General features: G+C 38.0%; 1 protein-coding gene across 2 annotated transcripts; it reads right to left on the reverse strand.

The window, feature by feature from the left end:
* Positions 1–2,666: 2,666 nt before the first annotated feature.
* LOC125237464 (nuclear factor interleukin-3-regulated protein) lies at positions 2,667–13,893 on the reverse strand. 2 transcript variants are annotated; one of them, XM_048144564.1, is made up of 2 exons: positions 13,678–13,893; positions 2,667–4,819 (listed from the first exon to the last, which is right to left on the reverse strand). In XM_048144564.1, exon 2 carries the CDS (start codon positions 4,772–4,774, stop codon positions 3,680–3,682), a length of 1,095 nt encoding a protein of 364 aa, XP_048000521.1. In that variant the 5' UTR covers positions 4,775–4,819; positions 13,678–13,893; the 3' UTR covers positions 2,667–3,679. The 2 variants fall into 2 exon arrangements, with proteins under 2 accessions (XP_048000521.1, XP_048000520.1); XM_048144563.1 differs by lacking the exon at positions 13,678–13,893 and adding an exon at positions 11,548–11,589.
* Positions 13,894–14,165: the final 272 nt, after the last annotated feature.

The raw sequence follows: 14,165 nt of genomic DNA on the forward strand, positions 1-14,165 counted from the left end.
ATAATATTATGCGATTCGCTGATGTAATGTGACCCACTGACCTGCATATTGCACACGTTTTAGTACACGCGGTTGCATTTTTGCGGACGGTTTGATCTGTCATAATCTCAAATCGTGACTAATCCCGTTTTTAATTTAAAAAAAATCACGTAAACTGATCGCAGTTTTATTAGTACCAAAATTGTACATTTGGATCAAGTATTCGATATTGATAAAAATGTAGGCTAATTGGTGGTCCATGACTTTTATTTTTTGTTACCGAAAATGTATAAAAATCTGGTAACACAAAAGGAATGTTTCATACATACTACTTGGGACATTTTGGGAAACCTAGAGTGGATCTTGCTTAGCATCATGGACTCTATCAGACTACCAATTTTTATCAATATCGAAGACGTGAACGTGATCCAATGTAAGTACAACCTTTTTGAGAAATACTTACTAAATTTTGATACTGTCAAGTTATTACAAATTAATTTGAAAGAAAGTAACGGGATAGGAAAACCAAAGAAAAGGTGGATGGACTGTGTAAGAGATGATATGAAACGAAAGCAAGTTAATTATGACTTATGATCAGATAATATTGGTATAGATTAATGTAGTACATACTCTTCAAGATACAAGTATTATGAAAAAGGTGAATTCTCAGGACGCACGATATAAAAGGGGTTCCCAAAAAATCTATACGGATTTTGGTGATTCATTCAATAATGAGTCACAGTATGGGAAATTCCGATTTATGTAATTTGAACCTTAAATACAGGTAGAAAAAAATCTCAACACATTTGTGGTCAGCTAATCGTACAAGTCTGAAAAGGAATAAGAATAACTAAACCGCTACGTCTAGATTCTACGGATATCACTAGACTTTATGTGGGCTCTGTAACAAAAGCAATAAAATAAACTGTAGGGTATTATACTCCTCAAACTGATCAACATAAGTCGCTGAACAAATGTTGGCCAGTATAAGGCACTGGTCCCACGGCCAGCTAGTAAGCTATGAGCTATCGGCTATAAAAACGAACAAAAGACAATCACTCCCGTGTAAATAAAAGAGACACGGCGATGTTTATAGTTACTCGCCCAGCGGTGAGCTATTAAAATCGCCTTGTCTCTTTTATTTGCACGGGACTACTTATCTTTTGCTCGTTTTTATAGCTGATAGCTCATAGCTTAATAGCTCGCGGTGGGATCAGTGCCTATGTGCGTTTTCACATTATCCGATCCCATATCGGATGTAGGACCGATATTCCATACATTCAAGCCGCCATCTTTGATTTTTGCCTTTGAGATCCTTCTGACATCCGATATCGGATCGGATAATGTGAAAACTGCAGTTTAATTTTTTGCTTTTGTTACAGGACCCACCCGGTATAATTTAAATTAAATTTTATCCTGTAGGTACAGCGGAGTTCTATCGTCGCCTATTGTTATAAAAAGTAGTTGATCTGCGATTGCTTGCAGCAAACAGGTAGGCGTTTTAGTTTATTTGAAACAGGGTCAAAAATGATCGACTTTATGACTGAGGAGTTGCTGCTTTTCTGCACGCTGCGCGCTGGGAAGAAAAGCAGCAACACTGTTAAAAATGTTAAAATCAAATATATAGGTAATGAATACTGTCCTACATAATTATAAATATCAGATTATTTCTACGATAATATACTTATCTCATAAGAATATAAAATATCTGCTAATACAGTTGTATTTAGCAGTTTGTCTTTGGTACTGACTGTATATGTGAGTGTGCACGGAAAAACGTCCCACCTTGTCGATTGTTATAAAGCCGCTTTGTCAGTTTATTCACATAAAGATTAGGTACTTTACATAAAGTTAGTAATTAAGTATTAGGACGTTTTACTAAATACACTCACATATGGTCGCACGCTTTCTGACACCTCTTATTGGCAACGTACGTGCGTGACAGAGTGGCGATGATTGTCACAAATACACATCTTATGGGCATGTCCAACATTATTGCTACCGGCGGCCGTTGGAACTATGACACCATACAATGAAAAAAGCTCACAAAATGAGAGCAGTACCATGTCCAGCCGACCTATTCCCTGTAGTCTTAACAGTTGAACCATTGGGAATTTTCTTCCCAATAGACTTACTGATTGTAAGACTTTGCTTTTTTGTACGAAACTAGACGCGACAACTGTTTCGCCTATGTGTTGCCTATGTTTGTATGTTTGTTTGATATGTCATGCTTATGTTACATTTTATGCGTCTGAAATCTCCATAATTATAACTGGCATAATATGGTAACACATGGTATGATGTCATGACGACTTATGTTTAGTTTTTTTTTTGTTTAGTTATTGATATGTTGTGCAATCATTACAAGTGTGTATTCGATTGTAATTTATTTTGCACATTCAGGCTTTAGGTATATGATCTGTACAGTTCTAGGAATCGAACCCAGAAAAAGTTTAAACTGTCTTTAATTTTAGTAATTTTACTTGACCAGTTTTTGGCAGCACCATCGCTGTTAACACGAAACCATCCATTTTTATTCTTTGTCTCCATAGCTTTATTTATAAGACATTTTTATATAATATTTAAAGGAATTTTATGTATGCTACTTTCGGCATTAGAGCAAAAATGAATATGCTTCATAGATCTATATTTTCTTTTGGACAGGGTAAGGAAATAAAATCATGAAATAATTGTAATGTACACAATTTATTCATATCGTATGTGTTTCTTATACAAAGATAATAAATTGTAAATTTTTAATTCGCGGTCCGAATAAATAAATACTTAGTTTTACTCCCCTCAGTCCTATCACATGCCCTCAGGGCAATACTAGGAGTAACTTACAAACGAACTGCAATACTTCAACTAGCCTTCTTAGGATTCAATACGATTAGCTCTGTGGCCCCGGAAAATGTTCACCACCCCTGACCCCACCAACTATTCTATAATATACAAAATGTACGCTTTGCGTCCTTCAAGGCGAAACCAGTAGTCGCAAACATTTTCCGGCCTGACTTGTATTACAATTGGTGTTGTGAAATCGCTTTTTAATAAATGTACAAAAATATTATATAATTTTAAGGTAGCTATTTTAGGTAGGTATGTATTGTCAAAGGCACTGGTAATCTTAATCTGAATATTCAATACAATCTGAGATATAATAGGATAGTTTTAAAACTGTAGGCAATCTTAAAGATATTTTAGCGATTTCAGGACAGCTATTAAGACATTTTTTTGGTTTGGAACTCATTCCGATTTGAGAAAGACTATACAATAAGAGTTTATAAATAACTATCTTGTTGGGACTTACATATACTACTTAGATCAAACTTACAATTAGAACTTAGAAGAACATAGTCTTTAGCCATCGATTCTGCTAGCGAGTCTTCGAAAAGATGAAACATATCTACTACGCTTACTTTAATTACATATACATAGCTCATCACTAAAAATGCAACTCGTTTATATCTATCACTGAGTAGATAGGTCTGATCTGGTCGAAAAGTCTAACCGATTCCATCTACACTAACATCGACACGACATCTACTAGGAAGGATTATAGGCGGAAACCGCCGCAGCTGCGCTTCATACAAATATATAAATCTCTTTACAACGTGGTAACTTCACCTACGGGAGGGTAGAAGAGTTTGTACGAGTTCCGACTGGCGCGGCGCGGTTCAGGCGCGGGCGCTCGTGACGCTCAGTGCTCCAGCGTGCGTTTGTTCTGGTGCATCATGTTCTTGAGCGTCGCCACCTCCGTGGCGAGCCGCGCGAGCTCCGCCTTCAGGTGGGCGTCTTCCTCCTCCCCGAGTCTGTCCTCGGGACGCTGCGGCCTGTACTCCGCGCCCAGGGAGATACCAGAATCGCGCTCATCGCTCGAGCCTTCGCCGTCCCAGGAGGGCGAGGACCGGGGACCGGGCTCCTGTTTGATGTGCTGGAGAGATAGCAGGGCGCTCGCAACATCCTTGTCTCCGAGGTGGCTCTTGTGCCGCAGTTTGAGTGGCAAGCAATTGTTTTCGGGGGCGTACTGCTCGGCGTTCTCGTCGCCTGAGCCGGAGAGGGAGGACAGTTCGTAGGGGGATGGTGCACGGCGGCGGTTGGAGAGGTTCAGGACAGAGCCTGGCGGCTCGTAGTGGGCGGGGTGGGGGTAGTAGGACTCGGGGGCGGGGAGTCGCTCCTGGTAGGGCTCGGGAGCGCGCTGGGGCACGGGGGAGGGTGGCGACGCGGGCGGGAGCGACGCGGGTGGCGGCGGGGGCGGCGCGGGGAAGATGGCGCTGTTCGACAGCTTGCTCCTCTTCGTCACGCATAAAACTTGATCACAAGTTGGCAAGGTTGCGAGCACCTGATCGATGCTGATGAGGGTTTCACCGCAGATCCCGTATTTCTCCTTGATCGCGTCCAGCTGGGCTTTCAGTACGTGGTTTTCCTTGGACAGTTCGACGACGCGTTGTTCGAGGACCATGTCGTTGAAGCGGCGTTTTTCGCGGGAGCGCTTGGCGGCCTCGTTGTTGCGGCGCCGACGGTCCCAGTAGCCGTCGTCCTTCTTGTTGTCGGGGATGAATTCCCTCTGCTTGCGCTGTCCGAAGAAGTCCTTGCGGTTCTTGTAATCGAAGTCCGAGGGGTAGTTGTTGGGGTCTCCCGTGGGACCGTTGGAGGACTGGTCCATGGGGAAGTGCGGGGAGACGGACAGCCTCCCTCGGGCTTGCGGGGGCGCGCGGAGCGGCATGGGGGCGGGCCCTAGGGCCGGGGCGGAGCTTAGGAGCTGCTGCTGACTCAGGATGAACTCAGCGACCATGTTGCGGCGGACTAAGCCTGGGCCGCACGGGTCTTCGATGTGGTCCTGCAACAACAGAAACGAAAAATAAGTAAACGTTGCACTTGTCCAAATAGCTGCTATTACGGCGGTAATGTGGTTACAAAACGTTGCAAAAATGCTGTCGTAAGATCCTCGCCGCACGTGGCTCCTTGTGAAACCAGTTGCCACAACTCCTTCGGCCTCATTAATAAATCGCATTTCCTAACCTTTGTTACACAAAACCGATTTAAAGGTTACGTTTTCAGCAAGACTTCCGAATCAAATCGTGCAATTTTAACGCATCACTTCAATGACTAAATAATTACTAAACAATTGCAATGCTGTTTCTAAGCTCAAACAGTTTTCAAGGTAACTTACAAAACGAGTCTGTATTACACAAGGTGCTGTACTTGCTGTTCTATATTTGAATTTACAACGTTATTTCACATCCGTTTTAAACACCACAGATAAAAAGTATTGTTTTTTTTATCCTTAGATTTTTTTTGAATCGAGATAATTTGAGATCCTCATTTCTCCGCAAGGTACTGACCATGTGAGCGTATGGATAAGTTTAAACTTCAGTTTCCGCCGAGTGTCGCAACCTAACCGGTCACGTTGGCGGCAGCGTGTGCGCAGCTCGCAGATCGAACGTTAGCATTATGCTATTACAATTATCGATTGATTTCGTGTCGTTAACCTCTAACTCAGGTGATTCTATAATCTGTGACACACATTATAAGAAACACGCGCGATTGAATCTAGTGTTCAACAAACAAGTGTAAACTCATCAATCTCATCATAAATGTCAAAAGTTATGAAAATATAACCTTTATTGACACGTTCTAAAACTTTGTTTAAGTCCGTCGAAAGTTAGGTTAGACGGATTCTTAAACAACTGCAGGATGTATAAACGATACACCAAAACGCTTATCGATGGTGTTATCCAATAAAACAATGGAATCACTAATAATTGGCTATTGTGTGATTACGCGCGTCCGTTTTTTTATGGAAATGTTAAAACAATCCCGCGGCAATCTGTAACTAGTACGTTGGCAGCACTAAAATTAAAAAAAAAAGAAAGGAAAAGTCAATCACGTTCCTATACACGCGGGCAAGAATTTCAGTAGCATCTTATGATGCTAAAATATGGCATATTCTAAATTAGACTTCCTAAATTAGATTGGTATCTTTATAATTAGACGAATTTATACACGGGCCTAGGTTATTATACTAATGTATTCAAATACATGGAAATAAAGCTTATACCGTGGGTATTAATAGCGACGCAATTTGAAATTACTATTAAACTGATATTAAGTCGTTTTACTAACTATATTTAGACAAAAAGGAATAAATAGTCTTATATAACTATAAAATACCTTTTTAATTCAAAGATAGTACAAAATTAAATATAAGTTCGATTTTTAGGTACCTTACATATGCCATATTCAATATTTTTGCAAAGCGTATTATATATTAAAACCACGTACTTTGTAATTCTTAATTTAAAGCCACAGACTCAAAAAACGATGTAACTGAACGCACCCTCAACCAGAGTTCAAAGACAATGCGAGTTTTTTTTTCACCGGCACCGCGCAAATCGGTGTCAGTGGGCTGACCCGCGGCCCACTTGCGAACCGTTATGCCTAACTGTTCCAAATCGAGCCAACTCTAATTGAGCGCGATTGTACTCGAAATGTCAGTTTATTAGTTTTTTTTTACTTAAGAAATTAATACAAAGATAGGAAAAAATGTTGTTTAATTACATGCATAAATGAGAATCTAGAATGCTTCATTAATGCCAAGGGCATTCCTAAGCTTCTCCTTTATATTTTAAACGTGACCGTTACATTATAAGCTGTAAACAATAACGGTTTAATTCTAAATTCAAACATGAATTATTAAATCAAAATAAATGTTTTTAATAAATAATTTATAAATTAATAAAGTTTATCGCGAACGGTAAAATAAAACGTCCGTTTGCTTTCAATAAAAAAAAAATCCCGTAGTTGCGGAATTTACGCCTCGGGGCACACAGTTAGACCATCGACAAAAGAAGAACACACGGATATAACGCCGTGTGTACACTTGTTACTTTTTGTAATTGCAAAGCGATGAGCAGTTACTACTTAGCACCAATGAGTAACCAATACGGTCCATTCCGTTAGAAAAACAGTTTAAATCTCTATGACCGGTAATCAGATAGGTGACGTGCCAAAAATTACAGTAAAGTGCTGCAAATTATGCGAAATTAGTAAATGAATGTGTGTAATTGCAATCTTTATCTACAATACTTTAAAAATATGAAATGTCAAGATATCTACGTTCTAATTTAATTTATCACTATAACATAATAATTTTGAGTGTAGCAAAAACATAGTTTTACGATTTTCGTCTTCAGAATACATTGTAGTAATGAACTCAGTGAACATCACTATCTGGCATTTTCCGCACAGTGTAAAACTGGCCAAAATTAAAAAAAACTCAAAACCTCTATGGCTCTTTTGGCGCGAAAACTTAACCTTTAAAATGGCGGCGTCTGTTGAACCGGCGGCGGTCAATGCCAACGCTAACGGTTACACAACACTGGTTTACTAATCAACTTTCTGCCGTTACCCGAATCTGGGCGTACGGTACACGTTTACGGTTTTTCGGGCCCCGTAATTCTTACGACACAGCTATTATTACTTCTTCAGTGCGATTCTAATGTGTTCGTCAAGGCTAAGTTTAGTAAGGCGTTGGTACATCGCAATTAGATTTTAATGTTTAAGTTATTATGTAAATGGACCTTCATATGGTAATGTATAATAATGTACGTAGCTTGAGAGATACCTAATGGTAATATTTATTGAATATTTTCGTTGTAAATCGCTATGTGATAAATATTTTACGTCTAGAAAAACGATGTCTGTAATTATGTATTTTTAAACCTTGAGAGTTCCCCATGATATCCCATTATCAGTCTATGTCATATGTTTGTTTATGTTATGCTGACCATCGATTCATATCTTCAGAACCTTGGAATCTCCCCATGATAATATTGAAAATATTTTCATCCCATATCATGTCAAGTATGTTTATTTTAACTTTAATCTAATCTTTAACCGTTTACGTAACTTAACTACCTCTATAGTTGGTAAAGTAAAGTTCATGTCAGCAATTAACTTGTTTTATGATGTCATAATGTAATCAGTCAATAATAACAAGACTATCTGGGGGCACGGCAGTGCCCCCGCCAAGTCGAGCAAAAAGAGGCACGGCCGTACCATCCTTTTCTCGAAGCATTTCAGACCATTTTCAACCCCCTGTTACTCCGTTCTGGATAAAACTAGAAGCCTCAATTTTCAGCATTTATATTTCGTAATGTCTCACGTTGAAGAAACGTGGAGTATTTACTTTTATCACTCGTAATGTCAAATAAAACACTGTTATTTTGTATTTGATAATAAAATCAGGACATTGCGTTAGATTAGTTAAAAGTAACTGATAGTCCGTGACCTAAATTGTAGTTAAAACTCGCTATTTTTAATTTAGAACTTACACAATTTGTAACACCTTAGCATCTTTCGGTCTGAAATCAATAGAAATAAAAAAGTCCGCAAAGGTTTCAACAGTAATACTTATTCAAATAAGCTAACGGTATACAATGTACATAATACATTTTGTTTAAATACATACTTACAAAAAAAAACCGTCTTGTTACCCGTTTCAAAGTCACTTACCTATAGAATATTATGATGATCTCCGAACTCTTTGATGTTTAAATTAAATATTAAACTCTAAAACCTATGGACACAGATAGAACCTGAAGATGAGAAGTGTACACTCTTTAACAAGATCGATTGATAGTTTTTCAGTTTTTAAACACTCGATTGAAACCTATATAAACTGTAAAAACCTACAGACACAGATAGAACTTTACATAAACCTAGGCTAATCTAATGACTAATAGGTTGCCTGGACAAGCACCCTCTTTATTAAGTCCAATTTTTATTTTGACCATTTTTTTAATCAATAAATACGAAACCTTTATAAACTGTAAACCTACAGACACAGATATAAACCTTACATTAAACCTAGGCTAATCTAATGACCGGGTCTGGCCACGTGTACCCGTCACGCGGCCGTCAGCACGTGCGCGACTCACGTTGACTTGCGCAACTGTAGGGCGCTCCGTTATGTAAACACAAACGTGACCTTTCATTAACTTGGTCCTTGACCGTGGGGGGGTTGATTTGCCGCTTATATGAAATGAAATGAAATGAAATATGAAATGAAATATTTATTTTTCCAAGTAGGCATATTACAATGCGCTTAAGAACGTCAAATATAGCTTCTAGGAGCCTACCTCAAAACATAGACACATATTAGATTTTTTTGTAAAGACATTTGTACAAGCCCACGATTGGCGCCTATTCACTGGCGTTAAAATTGTATAGTCGTGTGTCGTGTCGTAGATAAGTCGTCACAGTAGAAAACTTTCGACCGGCATCAAATGAGATGTCTAATCCAAATACACTGATATCGTTGCCTCAAAAAGTTCTTTTATTTGTAGATTTGTGTCTTTCATAATGACGTACAGATTTTCAAAATCTAGCCTTCAATAGAATGACAATATGAGCCACAATACGCATTTTAGTGAATGACACGACGTACCTAATAGACGTTCTGAAAATGTAGGTAGTCATTTAGTGTAAATAAATATTTAGATTGTCGTTGCGTAGTTAGGATACAAACTCGTGATGAGCTAGATTGAAAAACGTGAATTTTGCATGAAAATTTGTGGTTGCGTCCTTGAACGTGAATATTGCGTCTTATTTCACTGATTTGGACTAGTTCCCAAGTATTAAAGTGGAAACTAAAAATATAATAGACTCGGTTGATTATATAAGGAAAATTACAATTTTATCATAGTTGTATATACATTAAATCACGCTTTTGGTCTTGATAAAGAGTATAAATAGACTAATTTAAGTTTGTCTAGTTTTAAAGCGAGGGGTAAAACAGTTTGTAAAAAATTACATAAAAAAATTTCTTTATAGGTAGAATTATTTTCGATATGTTCGGGTTTATAATATTTGTCATCATCATCATCCTCCTTGCGTTATCCCGGCATTTTCCACGGCTCATGGGAGCCTGGGGTCCGCTTTAACAACTAATCCCAAGATTTGGCGTAGGCACTAGTTTTACGAAAGCGACTGCCTGCAATAATTATTATGGGTTTATAATATTTGTACTAGACTATATTTAAATTAATAATAAATAAACTTGACCTTCGTTTAAGCACTAGACTGTCCGCCATCTTGGAAAAAGTAGAGAAAGTAGAACAGCGGTAACTTTCCACTTACCGAGACTGCGAGCGAAGTAGGCCGCCTTACCGCTCAAGTGCAGAACTAATTAAATAACTAAACGATTATAAAAACATAGCCAATAAGAAAACAGAACATGAGGCAATCTATGAAATAGAAACTGTATAACACTTCAATTGGCAAAAAACACGAAGTTCAAGTTTCCCCGGCGCGGCGCTTAATAGTATCAACGATTAGGACAGAGGGTCAGACATTGGACATTGCCAAATTAAGAGTAAACGGATTGAAAATGCATCTCAACGTTTAAATTGCTAGTGTTCAGTGGGTGACGAGTTTTATATGCGTACGAGTATAATAGTTTTATTCGCAGTAACCGAGGACAATATTATGAGATAATCTAGTTTCCATCACTGGCGCCAGCTCCTCATTGTCTATGCCAAGTTATGGCGTTTTCCGAACGCTTGCATAACCGTTGTTTTGTCTATAACTACTGCGTACTTCGTTTTGGCGTGTGTGAGTACCGAATAGCGTGTACTTGACCGATTTTCGCGTTAAGACCTGATTCAACATCGGTTTATTTCGGGGCGGCCTCTGTCGGTCGCTGCGATAATGCTTTGGTGTCAAGGCTGCGTGGCGTAACAATGACTTAAATCGGGACTCGTGTCAGGGCTCTTCCTATTTTCCCGAGGATCTCTGTTTACCTCCTTATCGTTGTCCTACTTGGGTGACCTTGCTCCACACCTGCTAATTGCAAGTATTAAGAAACACTTAACCTATTTAGCCGTTCTAGATTCCTCGATACTGTTTCAACTAGTTACGTAAGCAGACATGTTCCTAATGACTCCTGACTCATCTCTTTGTTGCTATTATAGGTGTAACTTACAATTGTCAGAATCACCTAAAGCATTAGTAATTCATGAGTCAAACAGATAATGCTAAAAGTTTTTTTTCTAAGTGTTCTATTTACTCTTTCAGCGACGCCGTTTGCTGTGGGGTGATTTAAAACGAAACGCAAATTTGTTCACCGCGTGTCTCTTTTTAAAGTGGCAATAAAACTCAATAGAGATTATAAATATTTCAGCGTCCCAGTTTCGTAAGCGTATTGTCGCAATGTACACGTGCGTATATGTATGTAGGTTACATGCAAGATAAAAAAAATAGGTCAAGTTATCTCCATTTGTCCTCGCACGAATGAAATTATCGCAAGTGTACTTATGTAACGGTGATGATATCGAGTTTTTGTTGCGTGATTCGGTTAGTTCGATACGAAGGTTATATCGCTAGTTGCTCGAGTTATGTAATTAATTAGATCATGAATTATAACTAAGCATCTATTAGTTGCATAGAGCTCAAGGCGAAGGTACAATAATTGAGGTTATAAAAACTTTTTTCCTCACAAAGAAAGAGTAAACAAACGTTTCTAAATACATACAAGGTTAATGATTCAAACACTGATCTTCTTACATTTCCGTGTACCGGATCAAAATGCATACGACCTCAGCAGTTCCGGCCGGCCTTGCAAGTAGTTCCTGATTACATCATCTAATAAAATTTATCATTATAATACTTACAGACAGACAATTGTTTATCATATCGCTCGTCATTGATATGACTCAATTGTGACGAGTAACAAACTAGTACTCGCGTAAAACAAAAGAAGTTGTGTTCTAATTTTAAACGCTAAACGTAGACAGGACAGTTTACTTTAGATTACATTCATTTTGAATTGGAGCGTTATGAAGCTTCTACTACATTCAGAACAAAAGAGCATCGGTGTTCCAAATTCAAACTCACAGTTCTAGACTCTAGTAAGTGAAAAACGACAGTTGAATATCGAACGCGCTCGGTTCAAGTTGGTACATTTCGAATTGGGGCCGTTAAGGCGCAGATATGTGTTAGGTTGCGGTGTGTTGTGCAACAGGGCCGTTGCGTCATGTCGTGACATAGACCGAACTGACCTTTAGTCGATCGATCGACATTGTTTTGAAGCTGGCTTGTATGTAGATAACGTTCGGAATGCACCTTTCTATATTTTATTATTTAGCGCCGCTGTTTATATCTTTGTGCGTTTATTTATAGATTCTGTGTGTACATTATTGTAGTACCGGTTTTGCGTTGTAAAGTTCTAATGCGCAAAAAAGTTGTTTATCTAATTTATCATTCAAACGGTAAACCTGCATCTATAAACGTATGAGCTATACAAAAATCATTGTCACTTATACATATATAAAGTACATACTGGCTTCTAAAGTAGTTCATCCCTCCAAAAACATTTATTAAACAGAAATAAAAAAGGTTTTAGATTATTTAATGTGTGTAATAATTGATAAAATAGTTGTGGAAAAAAAATGCGAAAAATCGACCTAGGCAGCTAGGTATGATTCCTTGAGAATCCTGAACATAAATAGGAAAGAGATCAAAACTGTCTTTCCGAAAAATAGCTTTAATAAAAAAGTAGGTACAAATGCTCCTATTACTGTTGAAAGACCATTTCCACACTAGTTAGCTCGACATGCAATTTTTTTGACATATTCTAGTTTCCGCAGGCGAATGCACGGGCCTTGGACCACTTGTCACTTGCGACAATAGCTTGCGACAGCGGCTTGCGACACCAACGCGCAACAATTAACCGAACGTATTTCAAATTTCGAACAAGTTCAATTGTTTTACGATTTATACTTCTTTATAACTGATGCGTTCGAAAAATGTTACCTATTGGCCAGTGATTTTATCTCATCACTTTTGACTTCAATCTTCAATTGTTTTGAGAATTATGCTTTTTGATTTAAGAATTGCAACCGTTGGATTCTAAAAAAAACGTTAGGTTGAAATTTAAATCTACCGTCATTTTTGTGAATGTTTTTTGCTAATCCGTTTGGAATGTACTTTGTGTTGAGATAGGTAAAGATTATTTTGTTATTGTGCATATTATCAGGCAACGACTCTGTTTCGTCGTATGTTTTTCGATCATTATCATGTTATTGACAAGATTGCATGAACAACGCAATTTAAACAAAAAATATCGTAAACACTTTGCGTCAACAAAGGTGACAAGCGAGGAAGCAAAACAGAAAACACGGTAACGGACGAAACGCGGTAGATCGGGAAAGCGAACGTTCTCGCTAATACGAAACATACGAATATGTTACGTTTGAGATCTTGGCAAGGCGTGAGTAAACAAAAATTCGACGGAGTCATTGACTTGCCCGATGAAGTCAGAATTCGACCAGGAAATTCTGAGTCAGACTTTTATTAGTCATTTATTTAAATTTCATGGAAGCTCGTGGGAAAATTCGTTAGAGGCGGTTTAATTTGATTTGCGAAAATTTATTTTGTCTTTTTATTTCATTTTTATAATTCAATTTTAATATTTTATGAGTAAATTTGTAATTATTGAATTAGGCATATTTACGGATTTTTTTCGAAAATTTGTAAGAATTACAAAAATGTTATAAGATTTTTTTGTTTAGAATTTTACTAATTACAAGATCAGCAATTAAAATGTTTGCAAACGTTTTGTAACCATCATACCGTATTTAGATTGTAAAAAAATATTTTTTGCAAAAATTTGTAAAAACCGAAAAAAATACTTACAAAAATATTTGCGGTATTAAAAGTCCTCGGGTATTATCCAAACAGTGGGAACAATAGCATAATCCACTTAAAGGACACTGGCTGGCTCACAGTTTTCAGTAAACAAAGTATTTTTCACTTCAAATCCACAATCACAATACGATATGGGCACTAGTATAGCTCTTGGTGATACGTGTTGCTTCTGCGATGTCAAGAGAGCGACTGACGATTGTAGTGGGGTCGGCCGAGTCGGTGGCTGGCTCGCACACTAGCGCAAACTCTCCTTGTGTGCGTGAGCGCGGCTGTAGTGGTAAATGTGGTAGTGTGCGTTATATTTACGTAACGTACAGTAATCAGTGTGATGAGCATCCGATTTTTTAATTTGAGTCATTTGTTTTTTTTTTAATGATAACGTTTGGTAGGTTGGGCTTTGGCCGTTTAGTTTTGGTGCGATATTGCGAATTACCCATGTTGCAAAATAAAGTTAATAAATGTTATTAATTATTATG

The sequence above is a fragment of the Leguminivora glycinivorella genome, chromosome 21, assembly GCF_023078275.1.
Source record: "Leguminivora glycinivorella isolate SPB_JAAS2020 chromosome 21, LegGlyc_1.1, whole genome shotgun sequence".
Lineage (NCBI taxonomy): Eukaryota > Metazoa > Arthropoda > Insecta > Lepidoptera > Tortricidae > Leguminivora > Leguminivora glycinivorella.